The sequence below is a fragment of the Dromaius novaehollandiae genome, chromosome 20, assembly GCF_036370855.1.
Source record: "Dromaius novaehollandiae isolate bDroNov1 chromosome 20, bDroNov1.hap1, whole genome shotgun sequence".
Taxonomy (NCBI): Eukaryota; Metazoa; Chordata; class Aves; order Casuariiformes; family Dromaiidae; genus Dromaius; species Dromaius novaehollandiae.
Genome location: NC_088117.1, coordinates 9,023,118 through 9,048,021, shown reverse-complemented (window position 1 = coordinate 9,048,021; position 24,904 = coordinate 9,023,118). Strand labels below are relative to the sequence as shown.

Genomic DNA, 24,904 nt, shown 5'->3' with positions numbered 1-24,904 from the left:
TACTTCTCAGCACTCAGCAGCAGGCAACCCCCAGGGGCACAGACAGGCTTACAAGGCTGTACTTTTGTCCTTTACTCTGTTACCACCCCAACTGGTCCTCCAGACAGTATTTCCAAGACAGTAATATGTATCTGCCAAGACATCTTGAGTACCTGGTTTGTGTCAGTAATGAAATCTATAAGGCAAATCTACAGTGCACATGCTGAAAGCGTCCCCTAAATAATCCTGTCTCAAACTACCTTTCACATCTCGACAAGCTCAAATCACCAAGAAGATAAAATTAAATTCAATCCTCACTTTAGGATTTACTCCAAATTCAATGGGAGGCACAGGAAGTACAGAATCCACGTGAATTTCCACCCCATTAACAGGGGGAATATTCCCTTCCAGCCGTTCCGTTCCCTCCGAACCCTTTCTGTTTTTCAGGGAGCGTTCGTTGCCGATTGGTCCAGGCTTGTGTTCCTTGTTCTGTCCTGAGCCTTGATCTGAATCCTTAACAGGAAAGCAGAGAGGCTGAGACATAAAGGCTGAATAACCCAACCTCCAGCCTTAAAAATGCTATCAAGAACAACAGAACCACTTCATAAGATCTCTCACTACGTGCTCTGGCTTGGCTGCAAATCCAGATTACCTTTTTATCAGATTGCTTCTGAACTTGCTCCTTCTGGCAGTCGGGCTTTGGGTCCACCAGGCCAGCCCCATTCATCTCCTCTGGTTTGAGGGTGCCATATGGAGAACTGCGCTGAGAGGAGGTAGCGGAGGATTCCCGAGACTCCGCGCTCAAGTCAATGCCACTATCCCCCTGGCTGCCTTTAAAACCCTGCTATGCAAAGCACGAAATGTGTTAAAGCCCCAGACTCCGACCCAGCTCCACAAAGAAGGAAAAAACCAGCAAGACCATGTCCCCTTTTTATCACTATCAGTTAACTGCAAAGGAGTTGGGCCTGACCTGCAGCACCCCTTGCCTGCTGCATTAGCTCTACGCAACTCCGAGACAGCCTAACCATTGTGCCAACCCCACTGCGGCTTTAGAATAAGGGAAAAGTGCCCCACGTGGCAACTAGGCTGAGATTGCCAAACTCGTTTCACTTGTGACCCAAACCAGATTTGAACTCCGGTCTCCAGAGGTGAAGCATTCAGGGACCTTCTCTGCCCCCCTCCCCATGTCAAGGCTACAACTACAAACTGTTCGCAGGCATGAGGCACAAACATGGCCTACAGGATTCCACCATCCTGGACTATACTCTGCTCCCAGTTAGGAGCATAATCCTGGAGTAGCTCTGCAAGATGGTTACTCCAGATTTATACCCACATGTAAAAGCAAGCAGCATTTGGCCCTCTAGGTTAGAACAGCATGAAGCTGAAATCAGAACTGCAGAGAGCCAGTTTAAAATTGCACAAGCAGAGCTGACAGAGTTGCTAAGCACAGTTGGAGCAATGAGAAGCATGAGCCACCTACATTAATATTTTAGACACAAAATACCTGAATGGCGGATTAGGTGCCACTTACCTCGGTGGAACTAGATTCAGTACCATTAAAGGCATTTACAGGCTTGTTCCAGGAATCGCTGCCAGGGGACTGAACAGAAAGGCCTGGAAGGGAGGGAGGGCAGGGTTCAGACGCTTGAAGCAGAATTGTGAGCACCATGCATATTACACACGATTCATTCTCCGTTTAAGGACATGAGGGTATTTTCACCGCCTCAGAAAGCTAGTGCTCCCCCATCAGCTGAGAAATGATGCAGCACAGAGAAGACAGGGGGAGGAAAGGGAGGGTAGAGAGCAAGGAAGAGAGATTTCTTAGGGAACATGAAGACAATAAGAGAAAGAAAGAGCACAGATAGGAAGAAAGGAGGCACTAACTATTCAGTGCTAGAAGACAAGAAAACAGAGGAAAGCAAAAGTAAGGAAACAGCTAAAGTAGACCTAGCAGTGGGCCTAGAAGATGGCACTTAGGATCTTCATCTTAAAAAAAGGCTAGGAAATAGATGAGGAAAGTTACGCAGTCAAAATAAGGAGGAGGAGGATTGAACAGTACTGTTTCCAACAGGCACAATCCCAGATGTCTGCCAGCTCCCTTCCCATTTTCAGCATTAGACAAGGGAAGATTCTCTCCCCTTAAGCACAGACACCTCATCCTTCCTGCATGTGCCAGAGGAGTCCCCACCTGCGTGAAACACCCTAGAGCAAACACTCTAGACCCAAACTCACCAGGGCTGTTGCTCTCCCAGATCTCTGTACCCAGGCTGTTTCCAGACACTGTTACATCATTTTGCTCCAAGCACATGCTGTTCTGTTTCTTAGCAAATCGAGGAGGAATGCGAGACTGAAGGACACGGGCCTTAGCTGGTGCCTGAGAGAGAAAAGGCACAGGCCATAAGACCTGCAGCTACACTGGGTTAGCATGACCTGCTCCTGGCAAGTTGGATCCCTGGGTTTCTAAATGCTGCCATGAGAAAAGCCCCCAACTCAAGTTACAGAACTGTATAGAGGAAATGAAATTTGACACCCCCCCACCCACCTCCCTTTTTTTAAAAGGGGCCCTGTGGCTATAGTGAAGTTCCCCCAATCTAATAGGAATGTGAAAAAAACTGGCTTCAGCTGCAGGAGACTGGGGGTGGAGAGGAGGCAGAAAATGAAGCAAAGCAAAATTAACACTACATCAGATGTGCTTCTGCTTAATTTCTCCCCTCCGCTCCAGGTAAAGTAAGATTAATTCATAATTTCACAATATAAAGAGATGGTTATTTCACAGAGCCAAGAAGTGAAGAGAAAAAGAAGCACATCTTTCTGCAACTGCAAGACTTTTCCCACTCCTCATTCACAAGTTGTCTTCAGTGTAATCTTAAAGACACCAAGCAGCCAGGCTTTCATAACTTTGCTTGGGCGACAGTCTACCACCGCAAGCCTTCCCTGTCAGGAAGCATCTCCCAGTGATGCTTTTCATTTGTGTTTAGTCCTCCATGTCTCATTACATCTCCTTTTATGCCAAAGTACTCTATTATTCCTCCAGAATTTAGTCTTCTAAATATCTCCATCCCCTCCTAAACATGATTTAACCAAGCTATGCACAAAGCAGTCTTAAATATTTTCTTGTAAATCAACTCCTTTATCCTATTATGAACAACACAAATTGTCAGAGTTTCCTCTAGTTTACTAGTTTCTTTCTGAAGTGCTCAGACACGACCATGATGAGGTCCTACAAGGACCTGCAATATGTCATCGACAGGGCAAGAGAACAGAGGGATGCTCCACCGCTCATTGCTGCCATACCTCGCCATCAACTACAGCCAGACGGCAACAGGCTTAGTGTGCCAAATCGCTTTCGATGAGACATCGCTTTAGAAAGCCCTTCCCAAACTCACAGTTAACACTTCCACTGGAAAACAAGCACACCAGCCAGAAACCTGCTAACCATCCTTATCAGACTAATGGCCTCTGCCTATCAGAGCCACAACACGTTTCCTGGGCCTAATACATCATCAGGCCTACTTTGGCCAACTGCGTGTTTTTCTGTTCATCCAAGCACTTTTGGGGGCCTGTACCTTTCCCGGACTGCAGCCCAAACTGTAGGTAAGGCTAAGCCTTTCATGCGTCCCACTCCTCACCTGAGCAGCTTGTTCTTTCTTCCTTCGTTCCTCTTCCAGCAAACGACGCTGCTTTTTAGTAAGAACCTCAATGAAGCCTTCGCCTGCCATAGAGCCCACTTCATTCTCTTCTGCTGTGCTTGAAACCCGATTATCAATGATGGCACCTGAACAAAGTGTATATGGGGAAAAAAATGTGCATGTGTGCATGCATATAAGGCTTTATAATTGTGCTATTTTAAAGAGTATATTCCAAATAGGATCCATGCTACAGACAAACAAGTTCAGGCAGCAGCTCTACAGCTAAGCTTTGAAAGCCTCTAGGGCCTTGCTCTCCTCTAAGAGCATGCTCCAGCTGGGAGAGCTTGGGAACGTAAGCCATGTGGTAACTCAGGTAACTTCTGGTGTGTTACCAGTGGAAACAAAATTCAAACCTTTCCAAACATCAGCAAGGACAAAACAGACATAGGCACTTTTGAAAACAAACCCATCACCTCTGAATGTAAAACTTCAGTTCTACAAATGGCAAAAAACAGGGTCAGGGCCTAACGCAAAGAGGCGATGGTTTCAGAGGTACTTTTTTCTTGCCTCCCAGCCATGAACTCAGACTACAATTCCCCATTTTGAACGCTCTTTCAACTTCTTTTCCACTACAGAAGATATTTTGCACTTGAGACTTAACATCTTAGACAGAAACACAGAATAACCTCATTTTCTCCCTAACACCAAATTTTCTACTGAAGAAGTATTAGAGAGACTACTTTGTCAGATCCGGCTCAAAGCTTGCGTTTTAAACTTTAAACTGCCTTTGCCTTCCATGGTATTTTCCCTACTTAACTGCAATAGGATTCTCTTGTTTGTATAAGTAAGTAGAAAATAATCTAATTTGATATTTAAAGTTACACTAGATTGAATCAGCCTGGCTCAAGGTCAGCCGCATGACATGTTATCCCTTTAAGGAAACAAATAAAAAGAGACACTCACTTCCATAATTCAGTTCGAACTGTGATAAGGCTTCTCCCTTTTCGCTTGCTCTCTGGGCACTGGATTTGGGCTCCTTCTCTGGCTTTTTACCTGGCCCCTCAGCAGTCTCCGCGTTAGCATGTGAGGCCCTATCTAGGCTGTAAATGGAGTGGCTGCTCCCACTGCTGGTGTTGCCAAGGCCCCCTCCTTCTTCTGGAGATCTGTGAGGGAAGAGAAAAGAATTAGATTTGTTGCTAGAAGATGAGTAGAAGTAGTAAAAGGAAAACAAATGGGTTACATTCTCCTTGCCCAGTTTCTAATAGCACCTCTCCCTTCCCCAGCCTCTACTCAACTGAAGCAGACATTAATTCTGAGCACACAGCCCATTACAAGGATGCTTCCAGGAAAGAAGAATGGGAACAGAACAATACCTGTAGTCATGAGTCAAACAACATGCTGTCCCCACCACAAAGCTAACTCCCTAGCTTCTCCCCACAGGGAAGACTCAGAGCTTTCATATCAGTGTCTTCTACCCTCCTACAACACTGCTTTCACAGCTCCCCTGCTCCTCTTTACAATAAGCACACATTCCCTGGCATGTATGAGGTGAGGGGCAGGGAGATGGAGAGAGTCTGAAAACCACTGAGCCAAAAAAATTCTTTTTCCATCCCGTTTCTCTTAGCAATTTTTTCCCCCTTTGACCACCATCCACACATCATCCTCGTCATCCACACATCGTCCCCCAGAGGTTCAACTCGCAAGGTACCAGGCACGACGGAAGGAAAAAATGTCTCCGCCTTCCCTCACCTTCCCTTTCCCCAGCATGCATCTTTCCAGATATTCAGCTCTCCTCTCCTTTGTTCATATATAAACTATTGTCAACTACTACATCCAGGAACTGGAGGAGAAGGGTCACAAGAGGACAGAAAACAATGAACAAACTGTCTACCTATCAGTATTTTAAATCCAATACAACGTATCTGCACAACACTATCTCCTGTACCTGTTAAAGGAAAAGGGTAACAAGGGAGCTGTCTAGCTGACCCAGGACCAAGGTCCAGCTAAGCCAGTGTCCGTTCTCTAGTGTCAACAAACATTAGATTCCTCACAAGATGTCGCAAGGAAATACTTAATCCCTTGTGCTGAAATGATCCTGAAATACTCACAGGAGAAACTCCTCCCACCAGCCTAGGAACTCACAGTACTGCTTTCCATTCATCACCAGACTCCACTAACACCTGAGAAAATACTTGTTCAGGCATAGCTAGGACTGGCAATGTCACACATTGCTCCCATGTCTCAACCACACTACTGGAAATCCAGGTAAGCGATGCTCAACCTGCACAAGTCAAATCAACTCATCCCAGGGAATCCCAACCTTCACTTCTGCACTCTGCCACACTCCATCAGGGACCCACGGGAGACCTGTCTTGGCAGGAAGCTAAGGGAAAGAAGGGCATTAGTTCAGAAACAGCACATGCCATGCCTACACTGTGTCATTAACAGGCACAGGCTTGGACTTCCAGCATGGAAGCAAAGGCATCATGAAACCCTTGACCACAAGGTTGGTAAACAATGCTGGAAATCACCTGTGCTAAATGGGAAGAAGCACAGCCAAGCCACCACAATCCAGCCCACGATCTCCACTCCCCTGATATCTGCATATCATAGACATCTGTACACCAGAATACTTTACCTCTTGCTTTTCATCAGTGTCCCATTCTGCTGGCTCTCGTATCGGGAAGCTGCTCCCACACCAGTCCTGACAGACTGCTCCACAAACCCTGCTGGCTCAGCCTTGCGGCTCTGCCTGTCCACAAGTGGCCTTTGGCTCGAAAAACTTCTCTTTGCTAGCTCCCTCTTCTCTCCCAAGCTGCCACTCCCAAGGCCACCCTCTAGCTGGCCTTCGCTCTCTGAAACTCCATCTCGCCTCTCCCGCCGCTCGCTGAAATCACTGCTTTCAGATGCAGTTTCCCACTCCTCGTTGGCATGGTCCGACGAGTTCTGGTAGGACAGCTCAGGAGACCGTCTGCCCGAAACGCTGCTCTTCTCCACAGTGGTCGGCTTGGGTCTTCCAGGCCACTGGCTGGGCAGCAGGTTGGGGCCTCCTTCCTCAGGGTTCCACTGGCCAACGGATTCCCTCTCTTGCCTGAGGCGCCTGAAGCGGGGAGGCTTGTCCTGGCGGGGGGGACGCCGCCTCCTGAATGGTCTGTTCTCTATGTTCTCCTGATCTGCTGAGTAATCCTCCTGGAAAAAGTGCCTTTTGTCATCCAGATGACTGTCCTCAAAAACCCGGCTCGAAAAGGAATCTGAGTGTTTGTAAGAATCTTGGATGTAGTCCCTGTCAGACTGCTGCCTGCTCCCAAAAGTGTCCGATGGAGAGGTGTGGCTGTATTCCTGCCACCCGGCTCCCCCACTCCTGCCTTGCCACTGAGTGGGCTCCTTACCCATGAAACCCCTTCGCCCATAGCCAGAGTTGCTCAGTCTTGGTGGCAATGATCTTCCAAAGGCTCTCGGGGCCCTCATCTTAGGGTCAAGGCTAGCGTGATCATCTGAATAGATTTTGTTGGACCTCCACGACTCTTTGAAGTCTCCCTTTTTCAGATCGCTCTCCTCCCTGTCCAGCACAGAGCCTTCATTGCTGTTTTCTGAGCCCCTCTGCCGGCGACGCTTGGGGAGCTCCTCGTATTCTGACCCTTCGCTGTGCGTCTCACTTGCTATCCGACGCCTGGGCTTGCCTCTAGGGAAGTCCTCTGGCTGGTTGAACTCCCGAAGCCCTCGCCCTCGGCTGCTCCGCTGGTTGTTATAGACTCCCCTACTGCCCACTACAGTGCCGCGGCCCCTGAACGTGAACTCTCTGAAGCCTCTCCCTCGCCCACGCCCTTGACCTCTCCCACCAAAGGCTTGCTCCTCATCAATGAAGATCCAGTTGTTTCTTTTTGTGGGAGGGAGATCATTCGACTCTCTGGATAGCTTGTTCTCCCAGGTTCTTTCCTGTTTCTCTTCCTCCTCCTCTTCCTCTTCTTCCTCTTGGGATTTCTCAGCCTCTCGGGCAAGGCTGGCTTGGGAAGAACCTTTGTCATCCAGCAGATAACGCGTGGAGTTCAGTAAGGCTGCGGAATCATCTGACTCATTTTCCACTTTATGAACTGGCACCTTTTCCTTTGGTGGGCGTGAGATATCGTCTCCCTCCAGCTTAACCTTCTCCATCTCCTTCTCCTTCTCCTCTACCTTGAGGGCTTTCAGGACTGGTTTTTTAATTGGGCCTGATCGCCGCGTCCTCCCCATTTGCTCCTGATGCTGACCACTGGTGTTCCGGTTCTCAGGAACCCACTCTGTCGTCTCTCCAGCAGGTTGTTTGGTGTTGGCTCCTTCTTTCTTCCATGGGTCAGCACTGAATGACTGCTCATCCCTGGGCACTTCTTCAGCAACCTCTGCTGCAGTTTCTGAGGGTTTCTGATGGTGGCTGATATCCCAGCCATTATATTCAGGCTTCTTCTCTGCTTGGATAAAGTCAGGCTCCAGGGGCGAACATCTTACGTTTGCATGGCGGTTGCTAGAAGGACATGTTCCCTGCACGTTCTCCTGATGCTGGAACAAAAGGTCTTGGCCTATCCTCTGAGGAGACAGGCAGCTGTCGAAGTCTGACTGGGCCTTCTTCTCAAAAGCATTCAAGTACTCCTCCCCTCTCTCCTCAAAGAGATCTCGCTGGGTGCTCAGGCCCTCTGGCCTTCCAGGAGAGGCAGAGTAAGAACTCTCATTCCTGAGAAATAACCAAACAAACAAAAGAAAAAGTCAGCAAGTGCAAAGCAGAGCATGTCTCCAAGAGCCCAGGCTGAGTGCAAGAGGTGGAAACAAATAAATAAAGCAGGTTTTGTTCTGAATCATGAGACAACAAGTCTATAAATACCTGACTGTTCGGCAGATCTGCTGTGGCCCCACGCTGTACTGCCTGGTTTGTCAAGTCAATGGGTGACAAAGAAAGCAGTTCCCATGAAGGGCAGCAAACCACAAGAAATAAAGGGAGATTGAGCCTCCAGCATGTATGGAGATTCAAAAACAAGGAACTGGATTCAGAAGTCCCCAAGAATTACGAGACTTAAACTAGAAACCTTGAGAATTTCTGACTCTCCATTTTCAATGGAATCTGTCTGGGTAGATGATAACTGTCTGCCTCTACTGAACAGGCTCTGGGCTGGTCAGTCTGGACTGGCATCAGAAAGAAAAGCTCTGACTCAGTCTGTAAGCATCTCCACAACACAAACATTCAACAGCATAAGGGTGTTACCATATCAATATCTTTGCCTGTTCAGAGGAGTCTGTTGGATCAACCCCAAAACCTACTCTTAGCAGGAGATGGTTTCCTATCACAGCGCATCTTCCTATCACAGCATATGTGTGAGGACAGGAGAGTTTTGCACTCACCTGGCGTGCAGCCCCTCCAGGGTTATGTTCTCAGCCTGTTTTTGGTGCGACAGGGAGTACCCTTTGCTCTGCAAAGACGTGTAGCTTTCCTGGCCCCACACTGGCACAGGGTCCATGGGAGCAGCTTTTCTTTCCGCCTGCCCTGTCTGGCAGTTCTGATCTTCAGACCGACAGCTGCTCCCACCGATGGACTCCTGCTGAATCATGGGCTTCATAATTCCTGATCATAAGAGAGTTCATGCCATTAATGCTAGAATCTCATTGCCAAGAAGAATAAACAATCTACAGCTGGCTGGACTCCCCTTCCTTCCAGGACAGCAGGTGACTGCAGCCATGGAAACCTTTCTGTAGAGAGGAGCCTATGCTTGGGAAATACATCTGAAATGATATAGAAAGTGAAGCGGCTTTCAGAGCCCAGTCTGCATACAACCCTACACACCATCACTGGCTTGGGAGCAAGCAGGTGCATGAAAACTAACCACAGACTCAAGGGGATGATTCATACATCCTGCTGTTTACATTCACATCTCTGAAGATCAGTAACAAGGCAAGAAAGCACTAGGATCACAGACCTCCGGGGCTAAAGGGCTTCTCTATCACATTTCTTGAAGGAGATCTACGAAGATTTCACAAGACTACACTCGCTCCCAACTCGATCCTTCTCTAAGGGGCAAGATCTGCCTTTACACCTCCAAAGCTACTGTAGAAGAAAATCCCCCATGGCACTGCAGGGGACGGGCAGGTAGGTGTCCTCCCTCTCAGCCACTTCTGTTCCCTCACTAGCCCTCATCACATGGACTGACTCTGTAATCCCGCCAGAAGATCAATCACAGCCAGCCTGCATAAGAAGTCTGGGCAGAGGTAAGGTGACTGAAGCACAGCAAGGCAGGACAGTCTTCATCATCTCAACTGCCCAAATCCCCACCTCCTCACTGGCCGTAACAGCCATTCCTGGTCAGAAACGATGACAGAGAGACCAATCCCCAGGGCTTCCAGCCCTGGGCACTTGCAGAACCTCAAAGATAGTAATGCGTTCTTTGCATTCCACAGTCTAGAAGACCAGTTTTCAAAGTCTTGGGTTGCAGTAACCTTTCAGATGTTGGACAAAGTCAGCAGCCATGATAAATGGAAACACTGAATACACCTCACCTGAAGGGTGAAGGGCTGAAGGGTAGAAGTCCACAGGGGTGCGACCCTGGGCCATGCGAGGGTCCATATAAGAGGGCATCATCATCCATCGAGGATCAAAGCCAAGCATCTGGGGGTGCGGTGGGTAGAACGTCCGCTGGGGATGGGAATGGGACGGAGGAGGATAGACTTGCTGCTGCTGCCAGTGCTGCATCTTGTACAGCTGCTCCTGCAGGGAAGAAGGATGAGCCATTTGACACAAACTGTCGCAGTGCCAGGAATCACACTTGCAAACTGGCCAGCCCAAGAAAAACACAGTTAATGTGTTAGAGGCTCAAAAAACAAGCAAGACAAGCAGGTAGACAGACAAAGGCAATTCACTACCAACTGGGAATGCAGCAATTGTTGTTTTTAAATACCCAGGACATGATAAATGCAGCCAAGAAGTCATGCCATTGTGCACCAAACTACATGGCTGAACACAAGGAATCGGCTTCAAGATGGGAGCCCACATTTTCCCAACACTTCAATGAGATATAGGACAGTTTCCTGTCAAATGCAATTTACTAATTGGAACCAAATACTTTAGAAGATGCTGCCCTTTGGAGGAAATGCAATTATAAGGTGTACATATATATTAGTTCTACTCCTGTTAGCTAGACACATTAGATAAGAAAACAATTCATACTTTATACTATTTCCTGTGCATCCTCCAGAGACAAGGAGCAACCCAAGGGTGTCAGCCCATCTCCCAAATGGCCAGTTTACCTTCCTTTAGCAGGGGACTGTCATGGATATTAATCTGATCTGACATTTAACCTTTGCCAAAAGTCCAAGAAGAACCTATATGTGAAAGGAGTTTTACATACTGGAGAAAACTTTCAAAAGCTAAACAGCTCCAATTAACATGAAATACATCTATTTACCTGTCAACCTTGCCTCCGTTCTTTTCTTACTAAGCTTACAAGTGTCAGATATTATAACTGTTTATAAAAAAGCCAATTCCCTACTGCAAAGCAAGAAACAAAGCTTTAAATCTGAACTTGACACATCATTAGAGCAAGAGAGAAACTCATCAGATAAATGCAAAGATTATATCTGGGTTATCCAGTGCTCTAGGATCTTGGAGAAAATATTTCATTTATGCCACCAACACTATTTTTTGTTTTGTTCTTTTAATGGAACCATTGCTACCAACGTAGCAACGCGAACCAGCCAAAATACAAATTACCTCATACATACCAATGACACAAATGATAAGAGAAAATAACGTGAAAATCTCATGTTCTTCCAGTAGCAATGACCTGAGGTACTACTAGCATGACAGAAAAGATGTCCAATTATTTTTAGTTTCAGAGCATCTCTTTTATAAAGTAACATTAGCAACATTTGCTGCTGTACCTCTGAATCATGAGAATGCCTGAGAATGTCAACTGCCCAGTAACAAGCGTAGGGGAACGGCCATAAAAGAGCAATTACTAAGCTCCCAAGCAGAAGCCAAATGTGATCTCCCTGCTAAGGTTTGCAGCAGGGTTGATGATATCACATTTTGCATGGTTATTCTATAAAGAATGTCAGTTAATGTTGTATTATCTCAAGTCTGGGTATTCTGCCCCTTGGCTTCACTCTGCTGCTCTCCAAGGAGGCTCACTGCAGCTGGAAGAAGAGCTAGACAATATGTACAACAACATATACCGGATTATAAAGCTGCATGAGATGCAAGATGTGTAAAGCAGTCCAGGCTGGTCTCTCCCCAAAGGAGAGTTTGCAGTGAAACAGAAGTTAAACACTTAAAAACTAAACACATATTTAAAGTGCAAAGAGAATAATGCTTTGGAAGAGCCTCACAGAAAGAAGGGTTGTGTAGAAGATGAGAGCAGATGTTTAGAACCACCTCTTTCCAAAGACAGGAGGAGGTAGATAAGAAGCGTGCCACTTCACACCCCTCATGTTCAGCTCAGCAGCAAGAGCCCAACCACCTGCCAACCTAAGCACAGTTCGCCCTTGGCAGGCGAATGGCTGCCCAGACTAACAGGGTTAGAACACAGCAAGTGCAAAACCATACGGAAGCAGCTGATCCCAGTAGGGTTTCAGCCCAGCAGTCTCCTTTCCCTTTGCCTGTACATTCAACACCGTTACTGCAAGTGCTGAAGAGCAGCAGCTCCCATCCTGCACAGGGGAGCAGGCACGGATGTTCACCAGGGTCCCTGCCAGCCAACGGCGTTGGACACTGCTGGATCAGGCCTACTGTAAGTAACAAGGTACTCACTGCTGCACTTCTGACTTTGGATATGGGAAGGGGAATGTCCCTGGCTCCCCTTACACACACATTTGTTTGCAAACCAGAGCTCTGCTACAAACCACACAGTCCTAAGAGGATATCATGTTGTCGGCAGACACAGAGATAAGCATTGCCAGACCAGTCAACGTTTTGACATTTTCCACTTTTCTACCAGGCAAGCGGCAAACCTGGCCTGCCCACATCTCTCCGCAGCCGCAGAAAGCCCTAAGCACAGCAACGCCAGCACAGGACAGTGCGTATAGAATTCACGTAACCTATAATAAGCCCTTTTACCCCAGAACATAGGAGATATCTGTGCTCAACAATACTGAAAAAGGCTGGGAGGGGAGAAACTCCCATTTGTCACCTCCCAGCCCGAAGAGGGCTGGTTAGCTGGTGCTGATTATGTTGGGAGCTGGGCAAATGTGACTGTTTAGTGAGGGTCCAAGGGAAGAGGGGAGGGAACGTCACACCTCTTACCTGCTGCTGTTGCTGTTGCTGCCTCTGGAAGCGGGGGGGAAGAGACTTCTGGTATTTGCTGAATTCCTGTGCTGGGGAAGGAGCTTCTCTAAGCTCCTCCTCACTGCTGCTTTGAGCTGCTGCTGGGGCAGGAGTCTCTTCTTCCAGGTAACCAACAGAAACATCCTGCGCGTGAAACTCTGGGGTTGCTGGAGAGAAGGAAATAAGCCTTGACGAGCCCTGCTCATGACAGTGCTTGTGAGCACACCACCACAGCACTGACCACGCGAGACTGAGCGTGTCCTGACTGCGTTACATGGCTGAATTTTGTTAGAGTCGTATATAGCACCTCTCACACAACCTCCTGAAATTGCTCTGACAGTTCTAAAAAGCTTTCCATCCTTGTTTTCATGGTAAATTCCAATTCCCCTCTGCTATCAACCTTCTGCTTAAGCACTGGGGGAAAAAGTCTGCTCTCCCCTGTAACTCCTTAAATATGCCAGCACTCAATGATAACATTTACTTCACTGTGAGCAGAAGCACTTTCTTAACAGCACCATCCAACCTCAAGAAGATCAAGAGGCCAGTTCCAACAATGTCTCCACTAGCACAGCTGCTTGAACATGGATAAGGAAAGCACAGAAGTTTGCACTTGCTTTAATAGGACATGGGGAGAGGGAGGGGAACAAACCACCAACAATCTTCAACACCAATCCAAAATACTCTGTAGAAAATGGGAAGGAGCTACTCTCTCAAATGCAACTCAAGCACCCTCCAGCTGCTCCCTCCCAGCAATCATCACATTAATAAGAAAGCAGCTTTTACAAGACGAGGTGAGCACTGTTTCTGTACCTCTACGGAAAACATGGCCATTCTCTTGCACAGTATTCTTCTCTGTGCTTGGGGGCCTCAGATCTTCAGGCTCCGTGTGTTTCTGGGTTTCTCCACTCTTCTGAGCCAGTTTGCACTTCTGATCAAGCTGCTTCAGCTTCGCAGCGCAGGCTGCCAGACGCTCCTCCCTGGCTCGCCGCTCTTCTTCCTCCCGTCGCCTCCTGGCTCGTTCAACAGCCTCTGAAATCTCAGAGTGCACAAACTTCTGTCTCAGTGGCACCTTTTCATCTTTATCTTCTAGGGACTGCTGTCTGAGAATACTTCCCAGGGTGGGCTTCTGCCAAAGGAGAAACATTCTCCAGTAAGCATGATCCAAACATCTCCTGTATCTTAAGCTTTGCTCTGCTAAGAAAATCCCCTCCTGCCTTCTTCCCCTCCATCCTCATGGACACAAGCCCTCCTTTCAGCGGGGAGTTATTTCTATTTGGTTCAAGATCTCCTTTTGCTAACTCTTTGAGAGCCCCACTGTTCTGGACCAGCTTCAATTCCCTCTCTCTAGTGGTAGTGCTGTGCAGGTGGATTTCTCTCCAACCAGATATAAACAACAACCAAGTAATTCATCGTTAGCCCGTTCTCGGTGAAATGCCAGCCCAGGCTCTTAAGGACAGTGATGTGTCGTCTCCAGCAGCCCAGCAGAACGAGCCCACCCACATGAGTTCAATCTACCTGGTATTCAGATGCAGAGCTCCAGCCGTTCAGCTTCCTTGGAGGCTGCTGTGATTCCTGCACCTTCCGGACTGGCCGGGACAAGCCAACTGAATCGCCCCAGTTCTTTCCTTCCTCCAAGGTGTGTTTGACATCTGCACTGTCTGCAGAGCTCAGGGACAACTGTCGCTGCCTTCTGGGATCCCAGCTATTCCTGCCATATAAACAGCTTTGCTTTATGTCTGCAACTTGCCTCAACAAGCATTTGCAGCTTTATTCATTAAGTGGCAAAGGCAACTGACTGTAACAGAAAGAGAGGATCCAAAATAAGAAATACCAACCCAAGTCATGGGCTTTTTCCTCCCAAGGTGCTTAAGGATTAGCAAGGCCACTGTGCAGAAGGATAAGGCGAGATCCAGAGAGGAGAGGAGGAAAAAACCCTAGCACCCAGCTCCAAGACCCATGCACATCACTGATACCCACTCAAAAGGTGGCAGGTGGAATCAATAACATCACATTATGAGTCAGAGAGGTTAAGCCTCAACATTTAGAACAAACCTTTAAAGGATCCTAGTAAATTCTACATTTATTAAAAACAACTGCTGGTGAGAATACAGCCATTTCTTACCACTTTTGTCGTCCATCTTTAAGAGCTTCTTCTTCTTCTTCATCTTCACTAAACTTCAGCTTCTCAGAGTAATCCACTTCATCATGAATGCCTGAATTGCAGGATTAGAGAAAGAATATAGAGCAGAAAAAAACAGGCCCTGCCTTATCCTGATAAGCCTTCTGCCTTTTCTGGTACTAAACTAGACACTATTTGGAAAACTAAATGGCCAGCATAACACCAGCTCAGGTACTGGAAATGATGTGGATGGTGGGGACTCACACTGATGACCAGCTAGGCTGGTCCCAAAAGAGTAGCAGCAAAAAATCTGGGAATGGAGGCTGCAAATGAGAGGAGACAGCCAGCAAGCAAGAGCACATGCACCTGGATTCTAAAGGCTACAACTGAGAAGGTGCAACTAACTCTCCTTCCCAGCAGCCATACTGCTATCTTCCTGCTGATTGGTGTTTTCAGCTTTTAGGAGTCTTCAGATCCAGTTCCTCGAGTACAGCACGGTGGAAGGATCAGAAGGATCCATTGTGTCATCATTTACACCAACAGCAACTTCACAACTGCACAGACAACTCCCCTCCTCCTTTCTGAGGCAGCAGAACAGAGCCACTGGCATATCCTGACTATTTTGGGCTGCAGGGAGGAACAACTGCCCTTCACTTCCTAAGCTGTTGCGGCTGCCTGCAGCTAGAGGCTGGAGGTACTTTACCTGCCCATCCATCATCCGCATCAGTGTCAAGTTCATCCAGCCCCTTCAGGTTCTCTGCGTTGATAATGGTGGGCCGGGGCGCCCTCTCTCCTAGCTGCCGAACTGGACGCGTTGGGCGAGACAGACCAAGCCTGTTCTCTTTTCTACAAGGAGACAAAGAGAAATGTTTAGAAACAGCAAATAACAGTAGATAAAGGAACACAGAGCTGAGTCTAACAATGAATCAGTCCTTTTCTATCATGTGCTTACATACATGGCCTCCAAGTATCTGCCCCATCCAGTAAAGCTCCTTTCCTCCTCTGTGACTGTCTATAGCTTCACCCACAAGACTGGATCCTTTGCCCAGGTTCTCACACAGTGTAAGGCTCATGTCCCACCCTGAACCTGCCTCTCAAGAGGGACAGTCATGGCAGTCTTACCCATCTTGGTCATTCATCTGGTATTGTCTGAAAGGGACCCGGGGCTCAAGCCGAAGCTGAGGAACAGGGAAAGACCCACGGTCCAGCGATGCAGGGGTCTCAGATGGCTGTTGTGGACACATCTGGAATACAGCAGAGCAGAACAGCCTGTTTTTTCTCTTTGCCATAGAAAGACTTAACCAGATTAGGTTACAATATGGCCACAGTAGTTGTGGCAGAGCAAAGGTAGGGCAAACATTTCATGTCTGCCTGCCTAACAGGCCATATGCTAACGGTTACCCTCCCCAGCTCTAGAGGGAGGGCAGCAACTTTCTCTTGGGCTGAGCAAGGCCATGGTTATTTCATTTCTCCTTGGAGCACATCAGTGCTGCAAAATTCTAGTAAGAAAGGGTCAATGCACAACAGGGGAAACGAAAAATAGATCAAGGAAAGGATCCCTGAGCTAGCCTTGGGAAATAACTGAAGGAAGAATCTGGAAATCACCTATCTCAACCAACTTCCTCAACCCACGCTCATGTTACAAGCAAGGACATTACACAGTTGTGGGACAGGGCAACTTACAAAAGCAGGTAGCATGTCATGGTATGTAGGCGGTTGGTACACATTTCCCATGAACTGCGAAGCCCCTTTACGGATAGGCTGAGCTGGGCGGAGAGACGGCTCCTTCAAATCGCTGGCATTCACTGAGGAGGGGGCTCCGTCTCCAGTGCTAGAGGTCTTGCTGCCCAGCTCAGCAGGGGAGGCGGTCAGAGATGTGGCAGAGGTTATATTCCTCCCACCGCCCTCCCTCCAACTGGTGACATCTGGAAAGGAGGTAATACATATGTTAGCATTTGCTAATGCAGACGGTCACTTAGCCAGAAAATCTCGACGCTCAAATGACTTTGGCCAGGCCCTAATTAAACTGAGAATATGGAAATACATCAGGGAGCAAAGAAAACTTCCAAATGAGTTTTCTTTCCCAAGAGACTAGCAGCATCAGCTGTTACTAAGTAATTACTGCACCGGTGGCATCCCTACTTGTCAACAAGCCCAAATTCCAACCGACAACTCTGCGACCCATCTCCACAGCGCTCACCCTGAAGAATTAAGGGTAAACTAAGCCACACACAAACGCTCAACTAGAAGCCACGTTACATCACTCACTCCTTGCATTTGTGCCCTCTCCTTCCCCATGGGAAGGGCCTGCTTTCCAACATCACCAGATTAACTCATAGAACACTGTAAAACCTCTCCCGTCCTGCATACATTTTTTAATGAAACAACACAGTACACGGCAGTCCATACTTAGCTGTCTGGACTACAGAACTCATGCAGTATACACCAGCAGTACATAAGAATCTGCAGTCATTTGCTAAGCAACTCGGAACACAAGGACTCATGAAGAGAGAGAACATAAATGTGGGGATGGAATATCTTGACACTACTGCAGACTGGACAGCCCTTCCCCCGGCCCAAAACATGATTTATAAAGGGTTATGAGCTGAGGTAAGGACAGAAGATGCAACCATTCACTTACTCTGGGGGCGGAGGCTTGGTCCTGGCCCATACGACGGATCTAAGGCGCCCTTTTCTTTGCCAACCTTGTCCTGCTCGCCAGCTGCTTTCAGCGTCGGAAATTCCTCGGGAGAGAAGGATAACAGTCGGCTTGAGGCCCTTGAACCTGTCAAAGAAACAAGTGTGGGACTCGGAGAAGATCTTTCCACTGTTTCAATTCCATCGTGAGATCAGCCTGGAAACGTGTTTCCTGAAAATCTGGGCCTCCAGCATATTCAAACCTGAATTACTATCGTATCAGCTCATGTCGAAACACTCCAAGACACTGTCACAAACACGACAACACATGTCCTCACCAAATACTCCCACACTCTTAGCTGAGGATCTTCATTTAAATTCTCATGTTCAACAAAGTCACAGAATGAACTTTCTCAGCTTCCAATTATTTCTGTACAGTATGAAATTCAGACTGAAGCAAGGATACAAATTCTACAAGATCACTTTATAAATAATATCCTGCTATCGAGTGTCTGACATTTCTATTCAGATTCTTTTTGCTCAGATCTCACTCCACTGGGGAATTCTGTTGTTAAGATTTCTGGGAATATACTCAATGAAAGACCACAGATAAGCATTGAGTGCTATATACTGTACCCCACTATCCTCAGTGCTTCAGCATTTTTAAGATACAGATCCCTGGCCAGATCTGGCCAGGTTCATTTCTTGTCTTTGGCGAATTGTCTTGCTGAGTCATCAGCCACCCTAAAATGACAGCTGTTTGTTAAAAAGATCTCAGTGACTGGAAAACAGACTGTAGCAATAATTCTCCCAGATCTGTCGGCAAGATAATGTTGAATAAAAGAAAATTGCTAGTACTACTGCACCACTCAACATTAAAACACAAATGCTTGCTTCAAAAACTGCTTTTTGGTGTTACTTGACTAACGCGCCTTCTAAAAGGAGCATTTCAGAATTATCATGTTACAAATATCAGTGATTACTGAAGATCTGACAAAAAAAATAATTTCATCTATTTTTACCCATTCTTGCCTTGAAGAGTCAAGAAGAACTGGCTTCTTTAGTCATTTTCATTTTCTGGAACTTGAAGATAGCATCTCCATAACATCCTGTGTATAACATCTACAAATATCTTGGACGGTTGAGAAAACCAAGGAGGACAGTTCTCACATACTGCACAGCTCAGATATTTAATATGCCACAGTTCTGAATTCTCCTGCATTACTCTACTGAACTAGAATGGCAATGAGAATATCAACAGCATTCAAGTGTTTTCCAGGGGAGACTTCCCCCTCTTCCCTTGCAAATAAAAAGTTATCTTTTCCCCTTAAGATAATGCTGCACAATAGAGTGACTGTTAACATGCAGGCATTAACAACTTGCACTCCAACCCTAGGTTTCATCACACCGAAAAAAATGTGGTGCATCTTTTTTCCTCAAAATGTCCCTTGTATGCAGGAAACAGGCACAGAGCAGCTCATAACTAATTTACTACATCACCTTACTTCAGGATACTCCCTCCACAGATGTTTTAACAGAAATGACATCTAAATGAACAAAAAGCAGAAGACTTTTGCCTTTGTCAATAATACTAGAAACTGTTCTTCCAGCTTGAAAGGAAAAGCAACTGTTCAGTGCCACTGTAGAACAGGTGCGAGCATGGGATGGCCTAAGTAGCCCTCTCAGCCAGATTTCTGATGCTTCTGTGATTCAATTACCTTCTAATTAAGCTGCTCTTAGCCACATACGCAACTCTTTTCTTGGGCTGAGACCTCTATATGGATAAGAGTGTGACCTAGAATGAGTTTTCAGAAAATTTTTAAGAACACTGTTAGCAGATCAGATTTGAAACTGACTGTACAGGAGGTCCATATAGCAAATCTCAAAAAAGTACCAATTAACCAAGCGAGAGAGAGTCTTTGCACTGGCTGCCAACTTCAGGCAATCACAAGCTTCTGCTTTGACATTTAGCCTTTGAGAAACATCCTCTCATTAAGGAACTCCTTTAATTTAGGATAAGCTTGTCCCCTCCATTTCTGCACTCTGCAGCTGTCTCAGTTCTCTGAAATCTCTCTGCAGTTTTCCTAATGACCTAGTGGTTCCAGGTCTGTTCGCATTAGGACAGTGGAACTGAGCTGTTATTCTCACCGCAGTTTAAATGACAGAACTCACTGCAGCTAGAAACCACCTCCTGTGTAGAAATGGATGCATCCAAAGACAACTAAAAATTCCAATTTATGTTAACATTGCTCCAGGATCCTCAGTCAAGCAGAAGCCATTAGCAACACAGTGAGTCAGGGAGACTTAATAGAAAGGCCTCAGCCAAGGTGTAAATAATTGGATCCTGAAGCATCTTCGATGTCATTTTCCACCTACCAACACCGTAACACCCCTGGCCCAAGGATGCTGTGTAAAGCCTCTCTGGATATTATTGTTACAGCCTCACTTTCGACCACCTCATTAAGTTAAGTTCCCCATGCTACTACCCATGGAAACGGCTACATCTCCAGTCTCCCTCATGTGCTCCCATCTCCTAAACCAATCCCTCCCCTCCTCCACTCTGTTTTCAGCACCTCTTTACACACTGCTCAAGGCTGATGGAAGCTGCTTATGAGGGGACAAACATTTCCTCTCTCCTTCAAAGCCTTCAGCTCCCAGAACTCCCTGCTTCCCTGCTGCTCCCAAGCCACGTGCATGAACCATTCTGGTTGAGGGCGATGGAATATATTCTGTTCAACCCATGTCTTGCACTGACAGACTTAAACTGAAGCTGTTGCATTCCTCCAGCCAACACGCTACACGGATGCAAAAAAGGCTCAGTATTCTCTATGCCTCGCTGCACTGTAACCAAGACAGCCGCATCCCATTCTGCACCAGTCGAGACAGGGAGGCCAGGAGAAATAGAGTCCACCCCCCTCTCATGCCCATCTAGGAGAAGCAGGCACATATCAAATTCCATTTCTGTTTATCATACTCACCACCTTCTTGTCCTGCTGGCTTTCCATTCAGCTGTGCCCATGACTTTGGTCCACCTGGCACTGAATTTGTACTCTGAAAACAAAACAAAACACCAAAAAAAAAAAAAAACCCCAACAATCCATAGATCAGTGAACTTTCATGACTGTTCCTCATTTCCTGGATGGTATCTACTAGGCTTCAGACCTCTAGGTCACCCAGGTGTCACTGGATACCACAGGTCTCCCCAGCTTCCTGCTGAGACTGAAGCCAACTGCTCCCCACTCCAGTGCACTATATATTTGCTGCAGTGGAAATCCTCTTCTCTGCCCTGCCTCTGATCTCTCCTCCTCGCACCACCTTCACCAACTATTTCCTCAAATCATCTCTCTTGCTTTCCTCCCTCTAATAAAGCTTTCCCTTTGTTCTGCCACATTTTCCCAAATGGTCCCTCTCAATCTTCTAGATTTCTTCCATGCTACACTCAGCTTGAAGGCTACCCTACTTTCTCATGCACGAACCACTCTTCTCTTCAGAACATAACTCCTGTCCTGATTTCCCTGAACCTCAAGGGAATTTTTTAGTTAAAAGTGTGAAGTCAGCAGCACAGAGGGGCCAGGTCCCTGCACTCTCTGGGGAAGCTTTCTTACTTGCCAGTAGTTTTTTCAGGTCCTGACACTGGCTACTTCTCCCACATGACCAGATCTCTTCTTATCAAGTCTCATCAGGCCTTTGGCTGGGAGCAAGAGCCGGATCTGTTGTCACCAAGCGACACTTGAATTAGACCCCAAATAAAATAGTTTACAAGTGCTAACCAGCCATCCCACATTCCAGCCATTCTTTCTAGATTGAAGCTAGACTTTCCCCACAGGCTTGAAAGGTACAGGGGAAACGTGCACAGAATTATACTCTAACTGCAGCACAGCATTCCCGGGGCATAGTGACTTGAGTCAAGACAGTCTATTGCAAAAAGAATTGATTATACAGGAGCTGTTCTGTGAATTATAATCCACCAATTCTTACTTGCACAGGACAATACTGACAATTAAAGGAAACCCTCAGGTTGCCTAGGCACAGGGGAAACAGGGTGGCAGTCACAGAGACTGCTTGCGCCTACCTCCTGACTGATTGACTGTGTCGGCTTCTGTAAATTGGAGACAGATTTCTGCAAACCCTGCTGCGGCAGCGACTCCTGCAGCTGTGCAGCCGTCACACTGGAACTAGAAAGAGACAGCAGAGGTGAGATCAAAGGGGAAGGGAGGCAAGATGAGAGACAAACAACTCTGGCAATATAGCGTTCGCTAAAAGATCCAGCTAACACATTAGCTCAGCACTCGCTCGGACAACAGAGAACAACTGATCCCCGTAAGGTCCAAGACATAGCCCAGCAGTACACAACTGCTGTTGCTTTCCTGACAAAACTCAAAGAGCAGCTCTGCCTACCTCTTTTGGTCTGGCTGATCCTGCTTGTTTGCCCATCCTGTACCGTCCTTGGGTACTATAATGATGTTGGGGTCGTTTCCTTTATTCTCAGACTTCAAGCTAGGCAAGTTTGCAGGAGGTGGCATGCGCCGGGCAGCAGCAACTTTCCCAAGACTCTGTAAGCCATGTCTAGGAATAACTAGGGAGAAAGGAACAGGGCAGGTCACAGAGGGCTAGATCCTGCTAGCTAAGTAACCTCAATTAGCATTCTGTGGCTGGATGCAATCCCAACAGAACTGTACAGCAGGCAGCGCCACTACTGCTATTCGTGACACGGAGTCAACACATAGATCATTACTTGCAGGACCACTGCAAAGCAGCTGTCTCTTTTGCAGCAGCCAGCTGATAGACAGCCTCCTACAACAGTGGGGAGGGAGATTTGGGCCAAGGACGCAGAGGCAAAAATTCTCCCTAACTGAAAATGCCCAGAGTCTTTAGCTACCTGCACAGATACTTTTCTTCCACTTTAAAAAGTAGAATCACCATTTCCCTTTCACAGCTGGGAAAAGCGGCAATCCAAACCCACGTATTAGGAGACAGACTGGAAACAAAACCCAGGAGCCCTGAATTCTAGGCCCTCCATCTTGAGCCACCAGATCACATTCACTAAGCTGGTATTTTCTTCTGTTTTCTACTCCCATACCAATCCAGAGCCAGTCCAGAAAATCTGTTTTCACTTTCTGATCCCATCATCCACTTCTGGGAATGTCTCTGCTGCAGAATAACCCAGGCTCTTCCCTAGAGGCTTCCAGTCCTTGACTCTCACCTATACACAAGGTCCGACTAACACTTAAGGCACTCCACAGTCAGCTTAACTGCCCAGTCTTGGTATAGCCTGTGGCCCTAAGGAGGCTTTCACTCAAGTTTGTAGCCAGTCCACTTGGCAGCAAGGACACAGGCTAAACCATAGAGCCAACAGTTCCCCAGTGCTTTGCCAAAATTCTTTCATGTCTCTACCATAACAGCAGCTCGGCAGCACAAAGAAGCATGGACACTTCCCTTGAAGTCCTAATGTAACACAGGGCTGGATGCAGCACCAGGACATGCAGCTCTGCAACTCAGCTGCTTCCCACTGGACATGCTATCCACAGGGCCAACAACCCCAATTAGCTCTGTGACGACAGTCTTAGAAGAACCCCAAGGAGCTTTCCCAAGACATTCCTTACCTGTAGTTCTGATAGCTTCTATTGACTTTCCTTTATACTTATCAAACAGGCTGAGAGTCGAGTACTTGCTTTTCCCATCCTTTCCCTTGGTTATTTGCCCCAAACGATCGGACATTGCGATGAAATGTCATCTAGTAAGGAAATTTCTCTGCGCCGCTCCCGATCTGCCTTTTAATGAAAGAGAACCAGGGAAATGCCATCAAACAGATTATTTAGCTTTGGATAAGTGGAAAGTAAAACAGATGCACAATTGTTAGAATTACAGACAGATTCAGTGAGCAGACACGCTAAGTTACAAGGTTTCAACCTCCTCCTCTTTAGCTAAACCTTGTGGGATCTGAGATTCAGACACTAAATGAAATTAACTACAGGAACACACTTCTGGTGGCATCATTTTCTTCTACCACTCCAGTGTTGAAAAAGGTGAACTCCTTTAAATATGAGAATACAGAAGAGGATGGTCGACACAATCCCTGATTTAAAAGCATAAGGCTAACACAAAGCAGGTAGGCACAAGTATCCCTAAACGTAAATGAAAGAGAAAGGACCATTTCTTTACAACGCTGGAATTTATCATCAGATTTCTCACTGACGTACTGGTAGCTGGGTTTGTTAGGTTTGGGATTATGGTTCCGCGCTGACTACGGTTAATGACTCGTACCAGCAATTAATGCTTTGAAAGAATCACCTGAAGGTAACTGAGGCACTTGTTTCTTCAAATTCTCTTTCCCAATCTGCTAGTCATGAAAGAGTCAAGGAGTCTATAAAAAAGGTTCAAATGAAGCAGGCTCAGATTCTTGAGCCTTGGGGTTCAGCAGTTATTCTGTGGGGCCTGAAAGCACTTCATGAAAAAGATTACACTTTGTTGCTGGCACCTTCAACACCGTTTTTAGCTCCAAAGGTACTTCTCATAGTGGATGTAGTTTGTTAATTTTTCCACTCTGATCTCTGCCTGGACAAACTGTGATTAACGCCTTCCCTCAGACAGGCAGTTTCTCCGCTTTCTTTTTGGCTCTCAGGGACTAAGGCAAAGCTAAAATATGGGGAGAATGAACACTGAAGGAAATGTTTACCTCAAACAGAAAATAAACCTTGCTCACTTTCAATAGATATGTTTTCTTTCAGTTTTTAAAGATTAATTCACTGTTTTAAGTTTTCTCCAATCTAAAGGTTTAATCTAGCTTTTTAATGCATAATATAGATTCCTTGGTGTAAACTCTCCACTTCAGGCCTAAAACTGCTGGCAGTTTTATTATACCATCTGCTAAGGTCCCATCTCATGGATACAACTCCCTGTGTTGGCATAGCGAGAGGCTATATATATTGGACCTTCCACCTTTCATCCTTTCCGAACCTCACTCAGCAGAGAGCACGTTTGAAATGCAGTCAGAAATCCCTCATCACTCTTTCTGAAGGAGACTGTCTCTGACCAGAGGCTACAACTTCCCCCAGTAATGCCTTATCAAACATGATTTCCAGGTAAGAGGATTAGGCCATCACCATTATACACAAAATAAGCACAGACCACAAACACATGTTGGATACAGCCAACCTGAGAATGTGCTGCCACCTGCAACCAGCCAAGTACAGCCTATCTAAAAGCAGCTGCCAGGGGGCAAGTTTATGACCAATAAACCTGGCACCATGGATTGAATGTCCT

At 46.7% G+C, this 24,904-nt stretch overlaps 1 protein-coding gene across 9 annotated transcripts in view; it reads right to left on the bottom strand.

Annotated features, from left to right (window-relative positions):
• Positions 1–24,904, bottom strand: part of PRRC2B (proline rich coiled-coil 2B) — a 51,893-nt gene that overhangs the window by 14,116 nt on the left and 12,873 nt on the right. For 4 of the 9 annotated variants that reach the window (XM_026101811.2, XM_026101810.2, XM_026101815.2 and 1 more), the window contains exons 2-22: positions 23,245–23,412; positions 22,040–22,217; positions 21,714–21,816; positions 20,620–20,692; positions 17,646–17,789; positions 16,688–16,929; positions 16,127–16,248; positions 15,708–15,850; positions 15,008–15,098; positions 14,401–14,593; positions 13,696–14,011; positions 12,865–13,052; positions 10,125–10,332; positions 8,976–9,195; positions 6,247–8,313; positions 4,572–4,771; positions 3,609–3,754; positions 2,212–2,353; positions 1,511–1,593; positions 632–823; positions 298–492 (exon numbers count right to left, since the gene is read on the bottom strand). In XM_026101811.2, the coding sequence (XP_025957596.2) occupies positions 298–492; positions 632–823; positions 1,511–1,593; positions 2,212–2,353; positions 3,609–3,754; positions 4,572–4,771; positions 6,247–8,313; positions 8,976–9,195; positions 10,125–10,332; positions 12,865–13,052; positions 13,696–14,011; positions 14,401–14,593; positions 15,008–15,098; positions 15,708–15,850; positions 16,127–16,248; positions 16,688–16,929; positions 17,646–17,789; positions 20,620–20,692; positions 21,714–21,816; positions 22,040–22,217; positions 23,245–23,359 (5,361 nt within the window). In that variant the 5' untranslated portion in view covers positions 23,360–23,412. The remainder of the gene's footprint in view (positions 1–297; positions 493–631; positions 824–1,510; positions 1,594–2,211; positions 2,354–3,608; positions 3,755–4,571; positions 4,772–6,246; positions 8,314–8,975; positions 9,196–10,124; positions 10,333–12,864; positions 13,053–13,695; positions 14,012–14,400; positions 14,594–15,007; positions 15,099–15,707; positions 15,851–16,126; positions 16,249–16,687; positions 16,930–17,645; positions 17,790–20,619; positions 20,693–21,713; positions 21,817–22,039; positions 22,218–23,244; positions 23,413–24,904) is intronic. The other 5 variants (XM_026101812.2, XM_026101813.2, XM_026101814.2 and 2 more) reach the window with 3 other exon arrangements.